The sequence below is a fragment of the Macaca fascicularis genome, chromosome 11, assembly GCF_037993035.2.
Source record: "Macaca fascicularis isolate 582-1 chromosome 11, T2T-MFA8v1.1".
Classification (NCBI taxonomy): domain Eukaryota; kingdom Metazoa; phylum Chordata; class Mammalia; order Primates; family Cercopithecidae; genus Macaca; species Macaca fascicularis.
The window spans coordinates 64,014,530-64,039,815 of record NC_088385.1 but is presented as its reverse complement, the minus strand read 5'-3'; the positions used below and the strand labels follow the sequence as shown (position 1 = coordinate 64,039,815).

General features: G+C 57.9%; 3 protein-coding genes across 18 annotated transcripts; 1 reads left to right on the top strand and 2 right to left on the bottom strand.

The window, feature by feature from the left end:
* The first annotated feature begins 874 nt into the window (after nt 1–874).
* On the top strand, nt 875–3,066 carry NDUFA4L2 (NDUFA4 mitochondrial complex associated like 2). Its single transcript, XM_005571303.4, has 4 exons — nt 875–949; nt 1,293–1,381; nt 2,165–2,225; nt 2,356–3,066. Exons 1-4 carry the CDS (start codon nt 893–895, stop codon nt 2,410–2,412), a joined length of 264 nt encoding a protein of 87 aa, XP_005571360.1. The 5' UTR covers nt 875–892; the 3' UTR covers nt 2,413–3,066.
* Nucleotides 3,067–3,246: 180 nt separating this feature from the next.
* On the bottom strand, nt 3,247–8,305 carry SHMT2 (serine hydroxymethyltransferase 2). 15 transcript variants are annotated; one of them, XM_065524476.2, is made up of 12 exons: nt 8,161–8,261; nt 6,973–7,170; nt 6,414–6,493; nt 6,061–6,261; nt 5,681–5,762; nt 5,398–5,587; nt 5,132–5,271; nt 4,630–4,795; nt 4,313–4,412; nt 4,069–4,224; nt 3,863–3,970; nt 3,247–3,739 (listed from the first exon to the last, which is right to left on the bottom strand). In XM_065524476.2, the coding sequence occupies exons 4-12, from the start codon at nt 6,254–6,256 to the stop codon at nt 3,612–3,614; spliced, it is 1,266 nt and encodes a 421-aa protein (XP_065380548.1). In that variant the 5' UTR covers nt 6,257–6,261; nt 6,414–6,493; nt 6,973–7,170; nt 8,161–8,261; the 3' UTR covers nt 3,247–3,611. The 15 variants fall into 15 exon arrangements, with proteins under 15 accessions (XP_065380548.1, XP_065380551.1, XP_005571355.1 ...); XM_065524479.2 differs by having other exon boundaries at nt 5,398–5,548; XM_005571298.5 differs by having other exon boundaries at nt 5,398–5,520.
* Nucleotides 8,306–11,557: 3,252 nt separating this feature from the next.
* NXPH4 (neurexophilin 4) lies at nt 11,558–21,124 on the bottom strand. 2 transcript variants are annotated; one of them, XM_005571295.4, is made up of 2 exons: nt 20,909–21,124; nt 11,558–13,113 (listed from the first exon to the last, which is right to left on the bottom strand). In XM_005571295.4, the coding sequence occupies exons 1-2, from the start codon at nt 20,963–20,965 to the stop codon at nt 12,253–12,255; spliced, it is 918 nt and encodes a 305-aa protein (XP_005571352.3). In that variant the 5' UTR covers nt 20,966–21,124; the 3' UTR covers nt 11,558–12,252. The 2 variants fall into 2 exon arrangements, with proteins under 2 accessions (XP_005571352.3, XP_065380507.1); XM_065524435.2 differs by lacking the exon at nt 20,909–21,124 and adding an exon at nt 13,589–13,837.
* Nucleotides 21,125–25,286: the final 4,162 nt, after the last annotated feature.

The following is a 25,286-nucleotide window of genomic DNA, read 5'->3' as shown; positions in this document are numbered from 1 at the left end:
TGGTTGAGGACAGGAGGGAATCGCTCGCAGTTCTGTGTCTGTGTCTTGTTCTCTTTCAACATCTGTCTGATCTTTCCTGTTACCCCCACTCCATTCCCTTCCTCTCCATCCCACAGCCAGAGGAAGGGGATGGCCTCCTTGGGTGGCCCCACCTTTACCCTACCCCAGGTAGGCAGAGCAAGCAAGTCTCTCAAGCGCCACTGCCATGACTGTGGTAGAACAAATAAACTGGCATATTCCATCCTGATCCTGAGCCATGATTAAGATACACCTGGTTCTTCCAGCCTCCAACCACGATTCCAGTTCAACCACAACCTGAAGAAACCACTCAGAACAAGAGGGGCTGGGGGAGCTTTATGGTGTGGGCCTGTCTTCCTCCTTCCCCCACTGTACTGTGAAGGGGACAGAACTAGGGTTCTCAGGACCTGCTCCTGGACAGCTCTAGGGGTGTCAGGGAAGTGTTGCACATGGCCTCATTGGCCCTGGCCCCTCCTGGTCCCACCTGTGAACACTCTACACATGCATTTTGCTAAGTGCCCGTCCCATGACCATGCCTCCTCCCACATCTTATGGGGTCCTATGCCAGTGAGGTCCTTCCCTCAGATGCCAAAAGCCCCAAGAATGATGGTGTCCCTTGGTCCAGGTGCAGGCATCTGGAGGAGAGAATGGGAGAGCAGAAACCACTTGGCTCCCAGACAATTCCCCTCCAGGCTTTGGGCCTGGAATTGAGGAGAAAGTGAGCTAAGTTGGGGTGGGGCGAGTCCAAAGAAGCACAGGCTGGGCCAAGCTAAGCTGCTCTGGGCTGGGCTGATCCCTCCCCACTCAGGGGCGGGATCCCAGGAGGAGGGAGAGGACAGAGCCACTGGAGAAGACCAGACACTGGAAAAACGATATGGCAGGAGCCAGTCTTGGGGCCCGCTTCTACCAGCAGATCAAAAGACATCCAGGGGTGAGTCCCGTCCTCAGAACCTCTGATTCTAACTCCTAACTTTCCTGCTGCCCCACCCTTCAAATCCCCCAGCGCCTTGCCTTGTGCCCAGGTCCCTCAGCGCTCATAATCTTCCCCTAAGGTTGCCCCAGTCTCTCTCCGAAAAGTCCCTGTGTCCCACAAATCTACTACCTTGGACAGGATTGCTGTAGGGTGAGGGAGACCATGCCAGGAAATATGGTTGTAGGAGATTCCAGGGAGGGAGCACCAGACCCGGGGTGGGGTTGGGGTGGGCACAAAAACTTGTGAAGGGTGACTGCGGGGAGAGAGCTGACCCCAGAAGTGCTCTTCATCTTCCCCGCAGATCATCCCGATGATTGGCTTCATCTGCCTGGGCATGGGCAGCGCTGGGCTCTACTTGCTGCGACTCGCCCTGCGCAGCCCCGACGTCTGGTAAAGGCGGGGCTTGGGATGCTCAGTGGGGGCTGGGTGAGGCAAGATGCAGTGGAAATAGGTGGCCCTAGTAGGGATCCCGTGCCCTGCTGCATGCACCTTCGACTGTACCAACCTGCATCTCAGGGCTGGAGCCCACTGACCTGGGAGACCGCTTTATCCCCTCCAGCCCACCTGACTGCTCACTCCTCAGCTTGGCCCGCCCTGAAATGCGGAACCGACGCCTCTCCCCCTCTCCCCGCCTGGTTGCCATGACGACACTGCTCCTCCAGCGGTGGGCTCGGGCTTTTGGGTACCTCTAAGTCCTTGCCAGAGCACTGGGGGTGTGGCTGGGTGAGCTGCTGGAGGTGGCATTGGGGACCAGTGTGGGGCGGAGATTTCACACCCGGCCCGCGGAGGGGGTCCGGAAGTGAAAGGCGCACCAACGGCTTTATAATTCCTGGCACATCACCAGAAACCCAGCCCCTTGGGATCTCTGATTCCCACTACTCTGCTCTTAGGGTTAACCTAGGGTGGCAGGTAGCAAGTGGGAGTCCCTGGGCCCCGTTGTCAGTTTGCCACCCAGTCCCATGCTGACAATGGTGACAGGCTTCTTGTCTCACTTGTCAGCATCTGCTAATATGACCATTCCTTTGTCAATCCTGGGAAATGGGACCCCCAGGGCAGAAAGCGGGAGTACCGGGGTGGGGCCAGAGCCTCTAGCTGGAGCTTGAGGGTCAAATTGGGTTACAGAGTCCTGGGTCCCAGGGAGGAGACCCTAACCCTCCCCTTCCTGCTCCACAGCTGGGACAGAAAGAACAACCCGGAGCCCTGGAACCGCCTGAGTCCCAATGACCAATACAAGGTACCTCTTGATGGCTCTAGGGTCACCCCCCCATCCTCTTACCTCCTGGTCCGGTGACCTACAACTCCCGTACCATAAGCAAAGGGAGGCTTGGAGCACTCAGTGCAACCCCCTTTCCCTCTCCTTTTAGTTCCTTGCAGTTTCCACTGACTATAAGAAGCTAAAGAAGGACCGGCCAGACTTCTAAGCCAGGCTGGGCTGCCAGTGCCATGCAAACCACGGACAGCCAGCCCATCCACTTCTTCCACTCCTCCCCTCAGGCCCCAAGGCGTCAGTCTGGCCACCCTGTCCTGCTCCTGCTCACACAGGCCGTTCCCACGCAGAGGGGAGGCTGCTCCACCCCTACTCTCCTCCCTTGCTCCCAGCAGCGGAAGCGCCTCTGACCCTTGGCTTGAGTCCCACGTGGGGGAGGAGGAGGCAGGCAGCTCCAGCAGGGGTCCATCAAAAGAGCCCAGACTAGCCCCTCTGCCCTCCTACCCAGGCCTCGAAGGGTGTGGCACAGGCTACGTGTTGAGCGTGGCCTACGTGAGCCAACAAGAAGCAGGGACCTCTGAGTGCCAAGAGACGTGGCGGGCTCCACGTTCGCCCAGGCTCTGGGAGTCAGCCCAGGGGCGGTGCTGCTCAGCTCCGGCTGGTCCAGGGCCTGCCTAGGCTGGGGCACCTTTGCCTCCTGAGGTGTAGCGCATTCCTCCCTGCCCAAGCCCACTGCCTCTCGCTGCCATCAGTACCCCCTCCAGCCCCATACCTGGGCCTCCCCTTGCTGCTCCCCTCCCTTGCTCCCCTCTGTCCCCAGGGATCAAACAGAAGCAGCCGTGGGCAAAATACAATTTCATTTAACAAATTGAATTTGCTGCGCCTGCTAATCACGTCTGGTGTCGGCTCTGATCAGAGACAGAGAGAGGAGGCTTCAGCCCCGGGGGTCCTTGTGGTAGAGGTGGTGGGAGGGGAGGAGTGTACACATTGAAAGAGACAAATCACTGTTTGGCCCAGAGGACCCCACCCACAGTAATGGAAACTCAGGGCAGGTTGGTATTTTATTAGATAAAAACAGGAAGGAGGGTGCCTACCCACCCCTGCCTGCCACTGGCTCTGAAGGGCACTCCCCAACTTCCCCAAGAAGGAGCACGCATCTCTGACACTGTGATCCTGACAGGGGGTTCAAACAGAAAGTGCCTGGGCCCTCCTTCTAAGTCTTGTTACTGAAAAAGGGAAAAGGAAAGATCTTCTCAGTTACAAATTCTGGGAAGGGGGACTATACCTGGCTCTTGCCCTAGGTGAGAGGTCTTCCCTCCCCCACCAAAAAATAGAAAGGCTTTCTATTCCACTGGCCCAGGTAGGGGGAGGGAGAGTAACTTCCAGCCTGTGGGCCTCATTTCCCAGGTGCCTTCAATGCTCATCAAAACCAGGCATGGGGAAGCCCCTGGCAAACTGCTCCACCCGTTGCCTGAGGTCGGCCAGACGCTGACTTGTTTCTGAGTCCTTGAGCAGGAAGGATTTGAAATCCTGGAGCTTGGCTAGAGAGAGAGGGTGAGGAAACAAGTGGTCAGAGCTCTAGGGAAGGCAGCGAGATCAGCTCGGGGAGGGAGCAGACAGTGAGTGAGAACTGGCTGGCCCCAGGTTCCTTCTTGCTCACTCACCAGTCTTAGTCTTCACCTCTAAGCCAATGTTGACCCCTTCATCTATAAAGTCCACAACTCTCCGGAAGTCATCCTCACGGAACTGTCGAGAAGTCAAGGCCGGGGCCCCTGGAACGAGGCACAAGGAGAGGGATGAGCATAGCTCAAGGTCACCCAGCAGTCATCCAGCATGGGAGCCCCTTCCCTCCTCGAACCCCAGGTCTCACCAAGCCGCAGGCCCCCCGGTGTGATGGCACTTCGGTCTCCAGGACAGGTGTTCTTGTTGGCAGTGATGGATACAAGCTCCAGCACCCGCTCAGCCCGAGCTCCATCCAGGCCCTTGGGCCGCAGGTCCACCAGCACCAGGTGATTGTCAGTACCACCTAAGGTGGGTAAGAAATGGGGAGTGGTGAGTCTCCTGGGCCTCTGCCTGAAGCTACAGAGGCCCTCACCCATCCCCTGCTGGCTCACCCGATACTAGTGAGTAGCCTCGCTCTAGCAGGGCATCCGCCATGGCCCGAGCATTCTTCAGAACCTGCAGGGAGTACTCCCGGAACATGGGGGTGCAAGCCTGGAGATGAGACAGTAGCAGCTGTGACCCTAGGCCTGGACCCAAGCCCTGCACTACCCTCTGGCCCTGCACCCTTGGCATAGCTCTGTGACCCCAGCCTTGACCCCTTCCATCCTGGCATTTCCCTTCCATCAGCCCCAGCATCAGTTAGCAAGGTGCAGGATCTAAGCCTCCAGGCCATTGCCCCCCGACACCCTACAGGGACAGGATGCCCAACCTGCTTTAGGGCCACAGCTACTGCAGCAATGGCATGATTGTGGGGGCCCCCCTGCAGGGATGGGAACACAGCAAAGTTGATTCGGTCCTCAAATGTGTAAGGGATCTCCCGGCCAGTCTTGGGGTCCACAGCCTTCACCCCTTTCCGGTAAAAGATGAGCCCTGACCTGTGTGAGAGGTGGGTGGTCAGAGTCTAAGCTGAAAAGAAGGACAAGGCACAGAGAAGGCAGAGGAAGCTGGTGGACCTGGGCCCCAAGGGCACACCTCACATGGGCTAGGTACACTGGGTTCCAGTGGTAAAGGGAATCAGTCCCTCAATCCCATCCCCAAACCCCCTGCCAGAGCATAGCTACCATGGGCAAGAGAAGGAGAACTGTCACAGACTGGGTAGGAATCTTAAGGGCTGCAGGTGGGAATGAATTCCTCTCAGGTCCAGGCCAACAGTGCCCCAGGAATAGGCCTGAAGGCAGGGAAAGGCAAGGCCCGACCTCAGGGAGCCTGACCTGGCCCCTCGAAGAGTCTTGTGAGTAGTGGTGGTGACGATGTCCGCGTGCTTGAAAGGCGAGGGAATCACCTTGGCAGCCACCAGGCCACTGATGTGAGCCATGTCTGCCAGCAGGTGTGCTTTGACTTCATCACACACCTGGGCAGGTACGGAGGCAAGGCCTCAGCCTGGGGAGGGCCTGGAGAGGCCTGCCCAAGGCTGCCCTCCTCTCACACCTCCTCACCACCCCCTGGGGAGGTGCCCAGTCTCCAGCCCCCCACCAACCTCTCTCATGCGGGCATAGTCAATGAGGCGAGCATAGGCACTGGTGCCAGCTATGATGAGCCGCGGTCGGAAAAGTCGAGCAGTCAGTGCCAGCTGGTCATAGTCAATGAGGCCAGTTTTGGGCTGGACAGACACACAAACAGCTAAAGCCCTGAGAAGGAAGCAGGGCAGCTCACTCTCCTCCTTGACCCTAAGGACAGCCCAGCACTTCAGTCCCTCAGCTTCTCCAGGAGAGGACCCCCACCAGGGCTAAGAGCCCCTCCCCACACCCTGGAGCACTCACATTGAGCTTATAGGGCATAGACTCGAAGAAGATGGACGTGGCTGATATCCGCTTGACGTCAGACATGTAGCCGTGGGTGAGACTGGGAAGTGAGAGGAAGTAAGGAGGCCTGGGTGGAAGGACTCCCAGACTTAACCGCTCCCTTCAACTCCACAGTTCTCTGTCCCCAGAACACCAGTCCTAGCATACACTGCCTCACTGCTCTGTCCACTCTGTGGTAGGCACTGTAACTGGGATCTTATCTTCCTCATCCACTGTGACATGCAGGACAGGGCAAGGCCTGTTCCATCTGTATGGTCCACAGTAGGTATTCAATAAATAACTCCTTTCCCACACCAATCCTGCCCGCCAAGACCATCAGCCTGCCCATCCATACTCACTGGCCCCCATCGGGCAGGTCCAGCCCCATGATCCGGTCATGAGGTTGCAGAAGGGCTGTATAGACAGCCAGGTTGGCTGGGGACCCAGAGTAGGGCTGGACATTGACTCCCCACTGTGCAGGATCCAGGTCAAAGGCTTCCAAGGCCCGGCGCTGGCACAGCAGCTCAATTTCATCCACCACCTCTGCTCCCCCATAATATCTGCCGTGGGAGAGGGGTAATGAGGGCGCAGAGAAAGGACTCTCAACCAGCAGCAAAGGACTGGGAAGTTCACTCCTCAATGAACACTGGGAAGGTACAGGTGGGTTCCCCCACTGGGAGCACCATCCCTGACACTGCCCTGCAGCCCTCACCTCTTGCCAGGATAACCCTCCGAGTACTTGTTGTTCAGACAGGACCCCAGGGCCTCCAGCGCAGCTCGGCTGCAGAAGTTCTGGGGTGGTGGGGGGCAATGTCAGAAGGTATTGAGACCCTTCCCCTGGACTCCCACAGTCCCTCCCTGCCAGAGCCAGAGCTGAAAGCGGGGATACTCCCTGCAGAAAGCTCCATTCACTCAGCACCAGGCCTGGGGCAAAGCCAGAGGCAGCATTCTCAGAAACCCAGCTGCCATGAGCGGTGGCCCCTCAGTGCCACCTACCCACTCAAACTTGTGCTTCTAGGCTCCTCCTTCCTTACAGAAGGAAGGAAGGAAGGGATCAGATGAGACTGTAGGGACCCGGGAGGCTCCCTAATGCCCTAACCCCATAAACTGGACTTGCCCTACCTTTGCTTCAGAGAGATAAGAAAGGAAGATAAAGCCCAAAGAAAGGTCCTGAGTGTGAAAAGGGGTTTTGGAGAAATATCAGTTAAGATAACTTTGTTACTTTCTGTACCCATGGTGGCCCAACCCCTGCCCATCTCCCCAGGTCCCACCTCTGAGGCAATGAGCTCCAGGCCACGACACTGCCTGTCCTTCTCCCTCTGCAGCAACTCCCACATCTCAGGATCACTGTCCGACAGGCTCTCCTGGCCTGTCCAGCCCCTGTTTGCTTCCCCAGTCTGAGTCTGGGCTGCCTTGCTGTGCTGAGCCCGAATGGCCATCCTGACCAGCTGCCCCCATCTCTGCAGAGGCTAGAGGCAGGAAAAGTCAGGGTGAAATCACAACAGTCTGGACGAATCGTCTCCCAGCCACCCTCACTCATGCTTGTAAGGCCACACCTTGCAGCCAGTTGTCCAGCCAGCCTGTTTCAGTTCTAACTACCCCCACCTCCACCTTCGAAAGCCAGTTTTGGAGCCAAGCTTGAGGCCAACGTCCAGGGGGTGGTTCTGATTTGTTCCATTCACTGCACCGCACCTCAGAAATCTCCCACCAGCTCACTCCATGAACCACTTGGCAAAGTTTGTCCTCCAAAAGCCTATGTCTCCCTAACTCCAGAGAGGGCCACTGAGATTCCAGAACCTTCCAACCCACAGGAACAAGAAGGTCTTCCTGCAGGGCACCATAAACTGATACCCTAGTCAGCGTGGGGAGAAGCAGAGTTGGCAAGGGCTGAGGCCACAGGCTGTAGAGCAATGGAGGTGGGAGGGTAGACCTTTAGCAGTCCCTGGGGAAGAGCTGTGTGGGAGTGGTGGGGGTGGGGATCTGCCCGAGAGTAAGCCAATACCCTTTCCCCTTACTTAGCCCCCTACCCGTTCCACCTCCTTCCAGCCCTCACTGCCGCCGGGACCCCTGTCTGATGCAAGCAGTGAGGCTCGGTTGCATCATCTGCAGGGCTCAGAGCTGGCCGAAAAGGCTCAGCTTGTGAGGCCAGGCCTAGAACTCCACTCATTCGCCAGCACGGGGTCCGCGGGGCATCCGGGGCTGTCCTCTCCCCTAATGCCACGTGAAATGGGCGGTCACGAGGCCCTGGGCGTCTGATCGCCAGAATGAGGACAGGCTCGCAGTTAACCCTGCGCGCGCCCACGGGTCTTGGGGATTCCCTAGTTACACGTCCGCTCCCTGAGGCCCCAGTCCACGTGCGTGGAAAAGCCAAGAGAACCCCAGAGTTTGTGACTAGTAACTAAGGTAGGAGAAGAGCTTCCTTTCCACTGATTACCCAGCATCTGGAGCCCCATTCTTACCCGAGCCGCCCAGAACAAAGAGAAGTACAGCATCGCAACTCGGAAGTCGCAGGAGGTCCAGCCACCAACTCTGGTCTAGGGGACCAAGCTGTCGGAAGAAGACCGTTCGGAGAACGCATGCGCGAGAAGAGCGCGCTGAGACTCCAAGGCTAAGGGGAGGGACCTACGCATGCGTAATGGTGGCGCCTTTGTGGCCTTTTGGGAATTGTAGTTCTCAGCCTCCCCGCTTTTTTTTCTCTACAATTCTCGTCTGCAGCCCCAGGGTTAGAGGCCCTTGCCTGGAAAAAAACAAAAAACAAAACAACCCGAGGTCCAGTGCCGGCCCCTCTCCTTACTGTCCTGAAGTTTTCAGGGTTTGTTTTCCCTCTGTTTGTTGTCAAGACAAACGTTTATTGGGTGCCTACTGAATATCTAGCTAGCATTATTAGACTCCAGGAGATCTGGACCCCCACACAAGATAGAGAGCTATGGCGCACTGGAAAGCACCATGGTTTAGAAAGGTCGGAGACCTGACTTCAAGTTCCAGCTCTGGGACTAGTGCATTAGCCTATGTGGGCTTCAGTTTCCTCCCTGGTAAAGCCACAAGAAAATACTGTGTGGTGAGGATTCAATGAGGCTTTTCCTGTGAACATGCGCTGTGACGGATTGTCCTCCCCTCTTCCTCTGATCCACAGACCTGCCTCCTACATGGCATCTCCTCTTTCTCCTCAGACATCTGGGAGCAGAGGAAGGTGCCCCTCCTGTTGTTCACTTGTCCCATTTTGTTACCTGTCCATCTCTTGATGTCCCAGGAGTAAGTGGTCTCTGCTTTTTTCCCCAGGGCTATAGATCTTTGAGAATGGAAGGGATCTTCCTTTTAGCCTGACTTCATCTGGAGGAAACCCTTGGGAGTGGAATTCATCGACCCTTCCAGGAGTAGGTTCCCAAACCTTGGCAACAGAATGGGTTGGAAAATATGATATAAATATGTGTGTGGGGTCTGTTTTCAGAGGTTCTAATTCAATGGATCTCAAAGAGTAGACATTTGCCCACTTATGCTGTCACACAAGTAAACCTCTCCTCAGTGGTTCTGATTAGCCAAGTTTTTTTTTTTTTTTTTTTTTTTTTTAATTAAAAAATGTTTTTGGCCGGGCATGGTGGCTCATGCCTGTAATCCCAGCACTTTGGGAGGCTGAGGCAGGAGGATCTCTTGAGGCCAGGAGTTCTAAACCAGCCTGGTCAACATAGTGAGGACCCATCTCTACAAAAGAAAAAATTTAAAATTAGCTAGGCATGGTGGTATGTGCATGCAGTCCCAGCTACTGGGAAGGTTGAGGCAGGAGGGTCACTTGAGCCCAGGAGTTCAAGGTGAGCCATGATCAAGCCACTGCACTCCAGCCTGAGTGAGAGAGCAAGACTGTCTTAAAAAAAAAAAAAAAAAAAAAAATTTTTTTTGTTTTCTTTTTTGAGAAAGAGTCTCACTCCGTCACCCAGGCTGGAGTACAGTGGCATGATCTTCACTCACTTCAACCTCTGCCTCTGGGTTCAAACAATTCTCCCTACCTCAGCCTCCTAAGTAGCTGGGATTACAGGTGCCCACCACCATGTCTGGCTAATTTTTATATTTTTTAGTAGAGACAGGGTTTCACCATGTTGGCCAGGCTGATCTTGAACTCCTGACCTCAGGTGATCTGCCTGCCTCGGCCTCCCAAAGTGCTGGGATTACAGGCGTGAACCACCGCGCCTTGCCAAAAAAATTGTTTTTTAAAGGCCAGTCAAGTGAAGCAGTGGGAGTGAAGAAGGAACAAAGAAACCTGTAACTGATTGTGATCAATTAGTTGTAAACATCACTGCACTTGGACCAGCCTGATAAAAAGTGGTTTTGCGAATCATTGCCTTATGTAGCAATGTTATTCATTCATTCAACAGACATATTGAGCTCTTTATGCCAGGCATTCCATAGCCCTGGAGATATATGAAGAGCTCACTGGCTGCTAGGATACCAACAGGTGAACAGGTAACAACGTGTGACAAGTGCAATGACAGGCAGGGACACCTAACTCTGCTCTCAGATGTCCAGATGTATGAGGAAGAGGAGGAGGAGGCAGAGGAAGAGGGGAGGACAATCCAGCACAGCGACATGTTCACAGGAAAAGCCTCATTGAATCCCCACCACACACTATTTTACTGTGGCTTCACAAGTGAGGAAACTAAGGCCCAGATGGGCTAATTTGTTAATTCCAGCCATTCCCACCTGGCTCTCATACCAGCCCTTAGAAATCTCCCCTTAGCCGGAACCTCCTTCCCTGCCACTCTAGGCTCAGCTTTTCTCAGGTGTTTCCAGCAATAAGCCTGGTGTTAGAAGACTTCCGGGTTCTTCTGCTTTTGGCCAATCTCGGATGCAGAATCATTCCCGATCTCCCTCCTCTTTCGGTTGACCCTGTTATTCAGCCATCCAGCCAGCAGATATTTATTTTCTGCTTACTGACTTTTCACTCCCAGATATGTCTGGGTCAGACCTGTGTCTGACTCAGTTTCAGGCTGGAGCCAGTGGGCAAGCCCCTGGGGAACACTGCCCTTCCAGTGGGCACCCTGACCCCGGAATCAAGGCGAAGATGAGTTTCTGGGTGCCTCAGCTTGTCGGCACCGCTCCCCCTCCCTCCTCCAGCCAGGGGTCCCAAGGGGAGGGGGGCGGCTGAGCTGAGAACCGCTAATGAAGCCGCAGCCAATTAACGCCCAGGCCAGGGTCGGGGGGGCGGATAAAATTAGCAGCCTCGGCTGCAGGAGGGAGCCGGAGGCGCGGGTTGGGGGAGGGTGGGCAGCTGGCTAAAGGGGGCCGTGTTTGCTAGTGGCAAGTAGCAGCCACGGGCCCCGCCCTCCAAACCCGCGCTGGTCCCTTCCCCCACCCCCTCATCCCAAAGCTCCCTCCCCACCTCCTCCGTCTGCAAACTCAGCGCCCACGAAATTAGGAAGGAAAAGGAAGATCGATGACTCCAGATGCCGCAAACACCGTTCCCCCTCCCTCCCAACCTGCCACCACCTCCGCCGGCCCCGTGGAGCTTAGCAGGTTGTCAGCGCTCTGCTTACACTGTCCCTGCATCTCCATCCCATTCAAGGTCTTACACCTCCTTCCCCAAATCATCCGCTGGTGAGCCCCACTCAGGTCTCATCTGCATTCCACTTGCTGCAGCTTCCCTTCGCCCACCTCTGGAGGAGAATCCCAACCTCAGGCGGGGCTCCTACCCCGAGGGTAACCCTCAGCTCTTTTTGATCCGGTCTTTGGTGACTTCCAAGGTGCTAGCTCTGTCAGTCTTTGCCTTGGTTTCCCCAGAAGCCGCTGAGGGAGAAGGCCCTGGCTCTCTAACAGAGAGAAACCCCACACCACCTCCCCACTCCCTACAAAGGTCTCACACAGGCGTGTATTGGATTTCACTTTATTTTGTTCCCTTTCCCGTCTGTTTTGGCGTAGAAAAAAATATCACAGAGAGGAAGCAGCAGGAGAGGGCAGGTGGAGCTGGACTGCAGGGACTGGAAAGGGGCGGGCAGGGGCCGGGGCCAGCGCCTCAGCCCAGGGGTTCTGCTTCCGGTACCCTAATGGGGTTTGGAGGAAAAGGGGACAGGCATATGGCAGGCAGAAAGGTGGGAGGACAGGCTGAGGTTTTTAGGCCTTTACAGTCTTAGGCGGGGCAGGGTGGAGCAGGACAAGCGCTGGGGGATAGGAAAGTCAGGGTGGGGTGAGGGTGCCAGGCCAGGAGTTATTAAAGCTGCGGGGAAAGGGAGTGTGCAACCTAGCGCTAAGGGTGAAAAGGGGACCCACTGTGGACCTAGGGGACATTGGGACCACCTCCAAGCCCCACCTATTCTGGGGCTGCACTCTTACCCCTTTCACTTTGGGGTGCATTGGAGGGGGCTACCCCAGCCTCAGGGGCACTCCGCATAAGGAAAAGGGCACCCACGTTAGCTGAGGGTCCCGAGAGGGCCGTTCCCCTCCGCCCCCAGAGTGGAAGGAGTGGGCGACATGGCCACAGGAGCGGCAGAACACTGGGAAGGGGGTCCCACCTAGTGAGGCTGGGGATTTGGCACGAGGCTCGGGGCTGGGGCTGGGGAGGGGCGCTATCCAAAGTAGGGGTGCTCACTCTGGAAGTTATAGTCTGGGCACACCTTCTGCACCAGTTTGTAGTCAAAGCTGAGGAAAGAGACGAAGATACAGATGACTTTGAAGGGCTTGGCACAGAGCCAGGCGGCCTGGCTCTGCGTGTGCTCGGTGAAGCACACCTGCGATGGGTCGTACAAGCACGGGCGGTGCTTGCGCGCGCGGTTTGTCTTCTCATACTCCACGTGGCAATTGAAAGCGCGCGACTCTTTGGCCCCAGGCACTCCCAACGCGCCCCCAAGCGGCCCTGCCAGTGCGCCCCCGAAGGAGCCCGGCCCTGCCGCTGCTGCTGCCATCCCCAGCGGGGGCCCCAGCCCAGGAAGCACCCCCTCCAGGGCGAGCGTAGACTGCAGAGGGTGGGGGACAGGCCCGGGCAGCCAGACTCCCCCGAACTCGACACGCTTGGAGGGCGGCACGATGCTGACACTGAGGTTGCCCAGGCTGGACGAGTTGTGGCGGAAATACACACTGAAGGTACCATTCACATGGTCCACAATCTTGCCGGTCACCAGCAGTGAAAACTTGAGGGTATGCACCCGAAAGTAGAAGTCCCCCCAGCCGAAGATCTTTTTGGCGCGGGCCGCCTTGATGGACGGCTTCCTCTTGGTGCGCTGCGCGGGCAACGCCCCGGCTGCCCCTGCTTGGGCCAGCGCCGCAGTGTGGTTGGTCGGCCAGGCCCAGCTCCAGGCGCGACCGGCGCCTAGGCCGTCGGAAGACCTTAGCGCTGGGAGCTGCTGGCCGGGGGCGCCCGCTCCGGCCGCGGCGGGGCGCAGCTCCAGGTACTGGGGCCTTCCGGACTCTGGTATCTGGGCATTGACCGCCTGTGCACGAAGAAAGAGGAGAGAGAGACGCTGGGGTTGTCCCCCGCCATCCCACCAGAGCCCTATCACACCAGCCCCTTTCCACAGCCGCTAGGAGACCAAATGGAACCACACAGTCCCGCAGGGGGCAGAGAATGTGCTTTGGAGGAGACCTGCAGCCCTTTCAAGTCATGTGGTCTTGGCCCAGTCACTTCATTTATGTGGGCCTCAGTTTGTACATCTGTGAAATGACGTCAAGAATCCTCCTGTGCCCACAGAGCTCCAATGAGGGCCAAAAACCCAAAGCCAGTGTGAACGTGAGTAGGGAGTGGAGCTCTGGATCCTGGCTTATCTTTCTTGGCCCGGCCCCTGGTTGGTTCCAGTAATGAGCCAGGGAGGGACTGGACTTTGAGCAAACTGAGCCAGAGAGGCTGTGACCAGTTAACATCCAGCATCAAGAAAGAGGCTCCAGGCCGGCACTCGCGGTGACTCGTACCTGTAATCCCAGCATTTTGGGGGGCCGAGGTGGGCAGATCGCCTGAGGTCAGGAGTTCGAGACCAGCCTGGCCAACATGGAGAACCCTCATCTCTACTAAAATTAGGCGGCGGGAGGCTGAGGTGGAAGAATCGCTGGAACCCGATAGGTGGAGGTTGGAGTGAGCCTAGATCGCACCACTGCACCCCAGCCTGGGCGACAGAGCGAGACTCCCTTTAAAAAAAAGAAAAGAAAATAAAAAGAAAGAGGCTCCAAGACCTCAGAGACGAAAGCCCCCACCTGGGCCTCAGCCCCAAATGGCCTGCAAGGAGTGAGTGCTGGGAACCAGTTGAGCAGAGGAGGAAAGCCTAGGTATACCTCCCAGTCCCCAGCACTCCACTCTGGTGGAGGCCGCCTGGTCATTCTTTCCCTGGGCTCCAAGGGGGCTGAGGACCCCCCTCCTGCTCCCACCCGTTCTGTGTATCTCAGGTGGCCACTGATCTCAGAGACAGCAGGGGCTCGAGGACAAGATGGATAGAGAGGCAGGAGCCGCCGGGCCAGGCCCAGGCCATCAATTATCTGGGGCAGGGGTGAGTGGGGGTGGCTGGGAGTGAAGGAGACAGAAAGGAAGCAAGAGGAAGAAATATGGAGATGCCGCTCCAGCGAGGGGAGCAGGCGAGAGAGGAGCTGCATGTCAGAGTGTGTCAGTCAGCCTGAGCTAACCGCCACCGCCGTGTGCTGTGGCCCTGACTGTGCACAGGTCCCGTGGGGGGAAGCAGTACCGTGTGTGTCAACCTGGGGTTCTTGTGTCTCTGTTAGCCCCAAATGGTTGTGTGCGTGTGGTCTGTACATGTGTGTGTGTGGCTGTGGTGGCTGTGTGTCTGGGTGCCCATGGATATGAGTCTGAGGAGCCTGTGTGTGTGTGGCTGCTTGTCATGGCTGCATGTCTGTTGTGTAAATCGGTGGTGACTATGTGTATGTGCCTGGATTGGCTGTGTGTGTGTCAATTTGTGGAGTGGTGTCTGTGTGGCTGGTGTGGTTGTGTGTCTGGGTTGGCTGTATGGCTGTGTATAGCGGTCTGAGGGTAGCTATATGTGGTTGTCTGGAGGTGTCACCTTTCCTGTGTAAGCCCCTGTCATCCTCTGCCCAAGTATCAAGCTCTTTCTAAAGGGGGTGTATCCGTAGTCACAGAACAAGTGTGATCTCGCTGTGTTCTGATGGGGACAACATATATGCATGTCAATTATATCTGAGTGGTCTCTGGGGAGGTGTCCCACACTGGCCCGCAGGCTGTGCTGTGGGTACGTAAGGAGGCCAGGAAGCATGGGTGCCCCCCTCTGTTTGCCCACACCCATGTGTACACACTCAGTGTCACTGGGGACAGGAATAGCAGAGCCAAGCTGCTGGGCTAGAATCTCCACCGCCTGATCCTGATCCGTCCCCGCCGCGCTGCGATCCCGGGTTATTAATGCTGCCGCCACCCGCTCATCATACATATTTATCGCCCCCCTCATTCCCCCTTCCATCCATCCCTCCTCCCAGCCCAGGTGAGGGGGCGGGGGTGGCAAGAATGATTGACTCCCACAGACAGGCTTAAGCCGGCAGCTAACACCTGGAGGGTGGGCCTTAGAGGGGGTGGAGGGAGGAGTCCCCAGGGTACAGTGGGAGGGAGAAGAGGTCCCAGAAGTGGGCTTGCAGAGGGCAGGGCCTGAACCTGAGAGAGGGCATTGGGGGAGGGAGGTTAGGTTTCCTGGGAAAGCCATTTGAACTCCGATCCCTAATCTCACCCAACCGTTGTTCTTTCCAGAAGCCCAGTCGTCCAGGTCCCCACTATCCCCCTGCCGTCAGATGTTATGACCCCAAATGCCTCCAAGCCATCTCCTCCCAGCAGACCAGAGCACCCCTGTGTCTTGTACCCAGTCAGAACCTGGCTGGGGTGATTCAGGCCAGTGACTTCTACCAGGCAGGGGCAGGGGGTAGAAGTCAGGGGCAGGGGGAGGGGAGGAGGTTCAGCAGGGTAAGGAGAGGTGCGAGGGTGTCACCCCCATCTCTGATCTCAGACAAAGTGCCGTCTGTGCTTCTCTGATCCTGGCAAATCCCCTGGCTTTGGGCACTCCCGCCCCCACCCACTGCTGTAGACAGCCAAGATAAAAAAGAAGAGTTGGGGGGGCACGGCTGAAGCGACCTTGTGGGGGAGTTCGGACAGGGAGGGGTGAGAGTCTGTGAGGAAACGAGCCGAGAAATGGGAACATGGAATAAAATAAAATAAAATCCTCCCTCTGGCTCCCTTGATTACTCGTGCTCTCTCTCCCTCTTGCGCTATTTTTCCATCTCTCTCTCCCCATTCTCTCAGTCTCTTTTGTCTCTCAGTCTCTTTTCTCACTGTCTCTGTCTCAAATTTCCTTCTCCCGTGATTCTGATTTTCTCCCTCTTTCTGTCTGTGGTGTTCTCCTGCCGTCCTTCAGGTTGTCTGTCTTCAGCGACATGGGAGGAGGTGGGTGAGTCGGGAAGGCAGGTGGTAAGGAGCTCCTCTCTGCCCAGAGCTCTTGTCACCCACCTCCATGGCTGAGGGTGGGAGCAGGATGTTGTCCGAGGAGGGGTTCCCCTTGCTCCAGAACTGGCTTAATTAAGCTAATTGGGCGCGGTGACATTTGCGGAGGGGAGAGGCTAGCGCTGCTGTCGGCGCGGGGGCGGGGTGGAGGTGTGCAGCAGCTGGGGGGTTCAACAGGCTCTTTCAGGCCCATGCGGGGTTGGGGGCAGGGGGAACTGCACCAGGAGCACTTTGCCCGCGAGGCAGCGGGCCCACGCACCTGCGGGGAATTGAGGTGGCCTCCTGTTGTTGGGGGCAACAAACTCCACTTCAGGGAGTGGCTCTTTGGGGATGTCACTGCTGAGATTGGGGGAGGATCAGGCTGTCAGCCCCCCAGCCGCATTGCAGGGTGCACCTCCCCTGGGCCTCCAGACTGGTCGGTTGCTTCTCCCCTGCCACCTGGGTCAGGCAGGGTGCTCCCAGGATCTGGCTGGGGGAAGGGACAGTACAGGCCTGGGCTGGGAAGGGGAGAAAAGAGCATCCTGAGCCCCTGCACCTAGAAAGAGGCAGGGGTGCCGCAGTCAGGGTTGGTGGAGTCTGGCTGGGAACCGGGGATAGAGATGTGGGTGAGGACAGAGGTGGGGTGGACAGGACAGCCTGGGGTGAGGACTGAGACGGCGCGGGGGTACTGGGATGGGGGACTGGGATTGGGGACTAGCAGGCCAGATACAGGGTACAGGGATGAGGATACAATAAGGATAGGCCTGGGGACAGCGATGAGAAAGAGAACAGAAATGGTGGCCAGGCGTGGGGCAGAGACAGAGATGTGGATGGGGTAAGGACCAGAGGAGTGAAGATGGGCTACAGAACAGTCCAAGAAGAAGCATGGGGACAGGAATGGTGGATGAGGGATAGGGAGAGGGGACAGGCAGGGATGGGGTCAGGGTGGGGGCAAAACAGAGATGGGGGATTCGAATGGTTACTGGGCAGAAACAGGGATGGATGCAGAGACCCAAGAGATGGGGATGGGAGACACGAAGGAAGACTGGAATGGGAAATGGGGGACAAGGGAAGACACAGGAGATGGGGACAGAGACAGGGGCTGAGGACAGGTATAGGAGAGGAGCCAGAGGGCAAGGCAAAGACCAGGCAGGATCAGGCTGTGGGAGGGGGCCAGGCAGGTTGAAGCAAAGACACCTCTTTCCAGTCCCTACCACGGCATGAGGGGGCGGGGACCGCTGGTGGGGTGGGGTGGGCTCTGCCCTTGGGCTGGACGCCCCCTCTCTTTACCCCGCCTGCCTGCCTTCTCTCGGCCTGCCGCGCAAGGCTCACCGTTATCTGAATTTTTATTTTATTTTATTTTATTTTATTTCCCTGCTTCCTAGAGCCAGCGCGATCCCCGCGGGAACGGCTGCCCCCCGCCCCCCGCCCCGCGCCTCACTTTATTATTGCAATAAATGTGCCTATAAAGGCACCGGCTCCGGGGCGCGGTGGGGGTTGGGGGGAGCCGCGGAGCGGGGATGTAATTTCCCGAAGCCGGAGCCGGAGGGGGAGTGGGCGGGGTGGAGGTGGAGGAGGGGCAGGCGGAGGAGAGGGGGAGCCGCGCCAATTTCCAGCGCTCGAGGCAGCACTCCCTGCTCCCCATCCCCACTGGGCAGCTGCTTCCCACCCCACGCCCTGCGACTCCTGCCTGCGCCTGAGCCCTAGGACCCCTCTCCTATGACCCTGACCCATCTCTGTTGCCCTGTCCCTCACGGATCCCACACATCTTGAGTTGCAGGACTAGATCCAAAGTTCCCCATCTCCTTGCCAATTACTCCATCTCTGACCCCTGTGAGGTCCCCCCACTTACCTGCTTTCTTTAGACGTTTGTGTTGTCTCTCTCCAATTACCTCGTCCCTGAGCCCTCTTTGCCTTGCTTCTGACCTTATTACCTCACCTCTTCCCCAGTCACCCGCTCCTGGGTCTCCAGCTCCTCAACCCATCCCAACCCTGACACTCTAAATTCTCCTTTCTGACGTGTGCCCCTCCTATTAGGAATGTGAAGCTTCCACTGCAGGCTCTGGCCCAAGGGAGCTGTCCCAGCAGGCCCTCCCCTGTCCCCCTGGCCCAGCTGCGGCCCCTGATTACCCCCAAATCCCCGCCAGCAGCTCTGGGCCCTAGCCCAGGCTGTGCGTGCCTAAGTGGCCCAGCCAGAGATTAGCTGGGGGGCTAGAGGAGGGTGTGGAGGCAGGAGGGGGTAGCTGGCTGAAGGGCTTCGACCAGCCAGCTCTGAGAGAATCAGGCCTAATCCTTTCCTGAGGTGGGATAGAGCTGGCAGGTCCCACAGGGCCCCGCCCCTGCCCTCCCCCAGCTAATTAGTAATTAGTAATTAGTGATTAGTGATTAGTGACTATTGATCGCCTGCTGCTTCTCCCAGTAGGCAGCTGCTTTGGGAAGAGGTCGGGGAGACAGAGACCGAGAGGGAAAGGAGTCAGAGACTGTATGAGAAAGATCCTGAAGAATCCCTGGCTGAGAGGCCAGAACCCCAGAGGCAGTAGAAGCCAGGAGTCCCAGGCTCTGAGAGATGGGAAGCCTGGAGCGAGGAGGAAGGGAGAGAAACCTGGAGGAGGGTGAGCAAGCAGGACCAGAGAGGCAGAGGTGTCAGCCATTCATGGTTGGGGTTGCCAAAGAGTTGCCCTGTAAACTGTCCCCTACCTACCTCTTACCCAGGATCAGCCTCACCTTTTGCCCACTCCCAGTGCTGGCACCAAGACACCCCTGAGCACGCACACACATAAGCCACACTCAGATACATAAACACATCCTGAGGCTCACAATCTCATAGCACACTCAAATGCACTCACAATCACAAGCACACAGAAACACACTCACAAACCCCAGAGACTCATACAGACAACACATGGGCCCCAGCACACAGATGCACCAGAAACCCCAGGGAATACACGTGAATACACCACACTCACAAGTGCACACAAGCACACACAAGTATTTGGACACACAAACACTCCTATACACATACCTCCCCATGCAGCTATACATATCCATACACCTGCAGTGTGTACACACGTAAACACATTCTCACATGCACATAAGCTGGACTAAACAGCAGATCCACTCTCCCTGTTGACTCCAACACGGAGGCCCCACAGCTGCAGCTCTCTCACACACACTCAGATAGATCCCATCGCTCATATCCTCCAGCTCACTCTCCCTCAAGTCTCCACCAGATGTTTCATTCCCCCTCAGGGGGCAAAGGAAATTAAACCGGATCTGTCCACAGGGGAGTTTATTTGCCGGGGAGAGTGGAGATGAGGTGGGAGGAAGTGGAAAGGAGGGGCAAGGGAATGCCATACCTACCACCTTTTGACCCCAGGCCTTCATCCATGGGTGGGTGGGTGGTAGGGCACAGACCCCCCCACCCCTCCAGTCCACTAAGGACAGACCTGTGCAGCAAGTCCATGAGAAGCTCCTGCTAGCGGAAGCAGTTTTCATGGAGGGGCTCCTCTGCCTACCTTCCAGCCCCTCAAGGTCACCAGGCAGGGCTGGGAGGGCCAGGGAGTTCTAACGCTAGCTTCACTGGGGCAGCCCCTGCCCTGCTGGAGTTTGCCCAGTGTGATTTGGCTGAGCAGGCAGAGGTCCAAGTGTTGGGGGGAGAAATATACCCCTTCTAGACTCTACAGAGGCTGGGGGTACAGAAAGTGAGGGTTTGGGGAATGACCTGCCTGCCCCCAAACTAGGGAGGTCACAGTTGGGGGGCAGAAAACAGGGAAGACATAGGCAGGGGAGGCTGGTAGAAGGAAAATGGGGGTCTGGGGTCTGGGCCCCCCATTGAGGGCACACACCAGGGGCATAGACAGATGGCTGCACTGTGAGGCAGGCACTGGCACTCACTCATGCAAAGCCAACACCACACGCCACACCAGTATACACATGTAACCTGGGCCCCAGTACTGGATAGCCAAGTCTGGCTTCCCTGGACACATGAACACAGGTGCACACGGTGACCCACGCCCTCCACCCAGTACATAGGAGCACACCATGTTCGCGGGTTGAAGCCTCCAAGTCAGGAAGGAGGCAGATCAAGTCTGAGTCCCCTTAGCCTCTGGCTCTTCGCCCAAGAGCCTTAGGGAAACAGGCCTTGGAGTGGGGTTGGAGGCAGGGAGGGCACGGGAGGAGAGACTCCCCTTCCAGACAGCCAGCCTCCCCCTTCAGTGGGGCACGAGAGGGGGGTGTGTCTGTGAGGTCGTGCAGGGGAGATGGTGTCTCCGTGGGAAATGTGATGGGAGGCTGGCTGTAGCCAAGTTCAGCCGTGTCTGCCTGAGTCCGTGTGTGCGCGTGTGCTCGCGCCATGGATGCTCCCGACACGGAGCCCACCTGGCATGGTGACAAGTGCAGAGAAGAGAAATGGGAAGGCGGGGGTGGATGGGTGGAAGGACAGACAGACAGTGAGGCAGGCGAGCGAGACTGGCGCGGAAAGACGGCAAGGCTGACACCCTGCTGGCTTGTCTGTCTGTCTCGCACTCCCGCTCTGTCTGGCGCACTCGCGGGTCGGGCTTCGTCCCCTCCCCCGCCGCGCCTGAAGCCGGCTCCTAGGGGGACCTCCGCCCGGCACCCTCTCCAAGCCTCAGCCAACTTGCGCTAGGAGAGTGCCAGTCCTGAATCCGGCAGTCTGTCTGTCCGCGTCCCCCGCGCCGCGCAAAGTTGGGACGCTCGGAGCTGGGGGCGGGGCGGGCGGACGGAGCCCCTCGCACACTGGGACCTTCGCGTCCCGGACCCCCGCGCTGGCGCCCCAACCCTGCCACCCTTACCTTCTTAAGGAGCCACGGGCCAAAGAGCAAGAGGAACCATTCCGGGAGCAGTCGCATCTTCTCTAGCGGCTGAGCGGGGCGGGCGGGGCGGGTCCCGGGCAGGCCGGAGCCAGGCCTAGGGGCGCGGGGCTCTGGGCGGGCAGGCGGGCGGCAGGGCGGCTGCGGGAGCGGCGGGAGCGGCGGGAGCGGCGGGAGCGGCGGCGCGGCCCGCGGACTAGGCGCGAGGCGCGGAGCCGGCGCTGGGGGCGGGGCGCGGGCGGGGGAGAAAGTTGGGTCTGACTCCGCGGGCGGGGGGCGGGGCTCCGCGGCGCTCCAATCCCGGCCGCGCCCCGCGCGCCCCCTCCCGCCCAGCTGGGGGCACCGAAGGTGACTTTCACTCCGACACACCCCAGACACGCCCCTGGCCCAGGTGCGAAGCGGAGGGGGTCGAGGAGCTCTGGCACTGGGCCCCCGAGAGGCCGCGTCTGTGCGCCCAGGAGAAACGGGGCAGGGCGTGGGGCTCTGGGCTCCGGGCCTGTGCACCCGGAGTGGGGGCGCCGCGGAGCCGGGCCCGGCGAGGCCCTCCATGCCCCGGGCCTCAGCCTTGTTCAGGGCCGAGGTGGATAGGGGCAGGCCCAGGGCAGGGGCCGAGGTGGGGACGGGCGGGGCCTCGGGTGGCTGCCGCCGCACGATGCTGACGGGGATGGATGGGCGCCCCGCGGCTTATTCGGCCCGGAGATGAGAATCATTGATCACGGACGGAAACCCCATCACGTCTGTCAATAGGGCTGACAAACGGCGCCTGCCGCCCTGTCCCCGCCTCACCGCGCCTCTGCGGTCTCAGGACCCCTCGGCTAGACCGGCTGTTCACCTTTGCCCCTCGCCCGCACCACTGACCCCCACGAGGCCCAGCGCGCCCCTACGTAAGGGCTGGGCAGGAAATCCCTCTCAGCGCTGCCTGCCCGGCCTCTTGGTGCAGTCTCTGTTCCTTCCCTCCCGCCGTCCCATCTTTCACTACCAGCTCTTCTAGATCCTTGTCCCCTTCCCTATCTCTGTCCTTGTCTCTGTCCCCAGCCCCAGCCCTCTGTCCCCATCATCTTCTCTGTTTCTTCCTCGGTTCCCTCCTCCCCACAGCCTCTCTCTCTCCCCTGCCCGGGAGGCTTCAGCTGTCAGCTGTTGCTATGCTCTGAGACTGTGGCTGAGGATGTGGTATGACCAACACCTAGACAGTGAGAGATAGGGACAAGCAAAGAGACCGAGAGACAGACACATCCCTTGAGAGCCCACCCCAGGGATGCATGCAGATGCATTCACGGGGACAGGGCACACAGAGCGAAATACAGAGACAGGCACACACTTAGCGGCACCCTGACACAGGAGCACAGCAACAGAGGAGCACACCTGCACCCAGACAAGCACATCCAGACAGCTGCTCAGTGCGCTCACCCTCTCCTTGTCTTGGCAGAAAGCAAACACCCACAGAGGTGGACACACACACTGAGACACACACAGGTGTATGCTGTCACTGGCAGCCCAGAAGACGAGCAGGGGCACATACAAAGAAATGGACAGATAGATATGGGATGTGACAACCACACACACGAGTCAGGAAAAGGACCGGGTGCTGAGAGGATGAGGCAGAGGCAGAGACACCCAGGGAGACAGGCAGAAGCGAGGAGGCAGGAACCTGGGTGCCAGGGTGGGAGTAGAGAGGAGAGAGGCAGGAAGGGGCAGAAGTCTTCAGAGAGGCAGGAAGGGACAGAAGGTCCTTCTGGCCTTGAGCCAGAACCCTGAGCCCAGGTTCCAAGCAAGGGGGCTGCTTCAGTAGTGGGTGGGAGCAGTGGGCACACCAAGGCCTAGGCTGTCCGGGACAGAAGCCCATTATCAGGGTCCTGGTCTTCTGGGGGCCCAACCCACAACATCTCTCCTTCTTTAGCTACAGTCACAGGCCACCTGTTCTCTCTCCAGTTACACACACATATATGTGCGCGCTCGCACAAACACAAGTGCAAACACACACATGCACACTACTCGCCCTGTCTCTGGGTCTTTGCCTCTGTCCCCTTGTCTCTCCACCTCTGGGTCTCTGCCTCTCATTCGGTATCAGCCTCTGTCCCTGGTTCTCAGCCTCTGTCCCTGGTTCTTCCTCTCTCTCAGGCGGAGGTGAGGGCTTCCCACCTGCCTCCCAGGTGGGTAGTTTGAAAAACTGCCTCCTGCTGGACCCTCTCCTAGCAGGTCCTGATGGGCGAAGGGGGGATGCTGACTGGAGGGGTGTGCCTTCCAAGCTGCAGCAGGGGTCCTTTGTCACTCTGCCCAGGATCTTGAGGTGACAGGCAGAGAATCAGTGGCTCCCGGGGGGCGCCAGATGTGTGGCTGGCAGAGGGGCAGGGGTGGGGCTGGTGGTGGTGGGAGCGGGCAGGCACTGGGGGAGGGAGGGGAGCCGGCTGGCAGAGGGTGGGGGGGTGTGGCAAAATAGCCAGAGGGAAGGAAATGAGAGGCTGGGCTGGGGTCCCAGGTGCATAATGAGTGCTGAGGCGGGGGGCTGTGTGGGCCTTCAGGATAGGCAGTGCTGTAGGAGTACAGACACCACCTGGTGGCCAAATTGGGACACAGACCTCCCAGTTGGCAAACACGGATTCTGTTTCCCGGCACAGTTGCCCATCCAGGGCCCTTGGGTAGGCAGGGGAGGATCTCAGAGTTGGCTTGGAGGATGAGGTTGGGAGGGCTTCTCAAGGCTAAGAGGGAAGGGGAGGGCCCTGTTTCCACAGGTGCCTAGACTTGCAGCTTCCCCAAGTCAGAAGGAAGCCTGGGAGGAATCTCCTGGATTTGAACCAGTGAGGGAGGAGGAATGAAAGGCAGTACTCCCCCGTTGGGAGTTGGGTAAGGGATCTTCAGGCATTTGCACCCACCCTCCCTGAGCTCATATTTGCTGTCCTGGAACTCAAACCCTCTCTCAGTCCTGGGCAATGTAAACTGTGCAACTTTCTGCAAGAAGTTTCCCCCTCTAGGCAGGGGTTGAAATGAACCTGGACACTTTTGATTGACAGTTTTTTCCTGTTACCCCCTGTGAATGACTGAAATGATTGGTGAGCTGGAGCTGCTGGGGGCCTAGGGGGCCTGGCAAACTGGTCTCGCCAGCTCTCCTTCACCGCAGAAGACACCCCGCTCTGGAATGCATTTTACTTTGCATTTCATTCATTAGCCTCCACAATGTGAGATGTCAATGCTTCAAGAGCAAACTCAGGCAGACAGAACCGCATGGGAGCACCCTGAAGGATGGGAAAGCCTACGCAGCCTCAGTGTATTCACTTCTTACAGTGGGGCTTCTCACTGTGGGAGATCATTTTGGGTAGGGGGGTGGTGTCCAGTAGAAGTGAATGCAGATAAACAGATCTGAGTTAGTGTCCTAGAGCCAGAAGGAACACAAAATCCGGAGACACGAAGTCACGGCTGAAGGTCACACAGCCAGGAGAAGCAGATCTTCCATGTCAAGTCCAGTGCCACCCGCTTCCCGGGCACAGCAAGATGGAGAGAGGGAGAGGGCCCTGGGAGAAGGGCACTGAAAACCACGCGCCAGCCTGCCTCCAGCACGGGGCAGGTCTCCCTCTGGTGGCTGAAGCAGGAAAGCGCAGCCCCAGGTCCCAGCGTCTCTCACACACAGGCAGACACCAGCGGCTTTTTTTCTTTCTTTCTTTTTTTTTTTTTTTGACTTTTTTTTTTTTTTTTTTTTTACAATTTTATTTATAACAATATCTGTGTTATTTCGTTGTAAAGGAATTCAGCAAAAATTATTAAAACGTTCACGTCCCCAAAACGGGGCTGCCCACTTGCCCTTCCTGGGTGTGGCCCACCTCCTCGGTGTCCCCAGGGGAGGGGAGGCTGGGGGAATGTTTACCAGAGGAAGTCTCCAGCCCTGGGAACCTCAGTGGGGGCCCTGGAGATGGGAAGGGCCTGTCTGGGAGGGGGATTCAGCATGGCCATCTCACAGGTGCCCCTGGAGTCAGGGCTGGGCTTTGGGGTGGCCTCCCCCAAGAACTAAAACACTCCATCCTTTCCTGCCTACCTCACCCAGAGCCACGTCTTCCAGACAGGGGCAGCAAAGAACTCTCCTTCCCCAGAATTAGCCCTCCGGGAGCTGTGGGAGCGGGCAAGCAGGGGTAGGGTCGAGAAGGGAGAGCCTTGGCAAAGTGTCTTATACAGGGAGGGGGAGGCTGCACCACCAGCTCTCCCGGTGGGGTGTGTTCTGGTGGGAGGGTAGGAAGTGCAGCCCCAAGCCCTCCCTGCCTGCCTCCCTGAAGGCAGCATGGGGGTGCCGAGGAGCAGGCAGGGAGGGGATGGAGAAATAATACTGTGCTCGCTTGCTGGCTTGCTCGCTCACATATAAAACGTAATTCCTTCA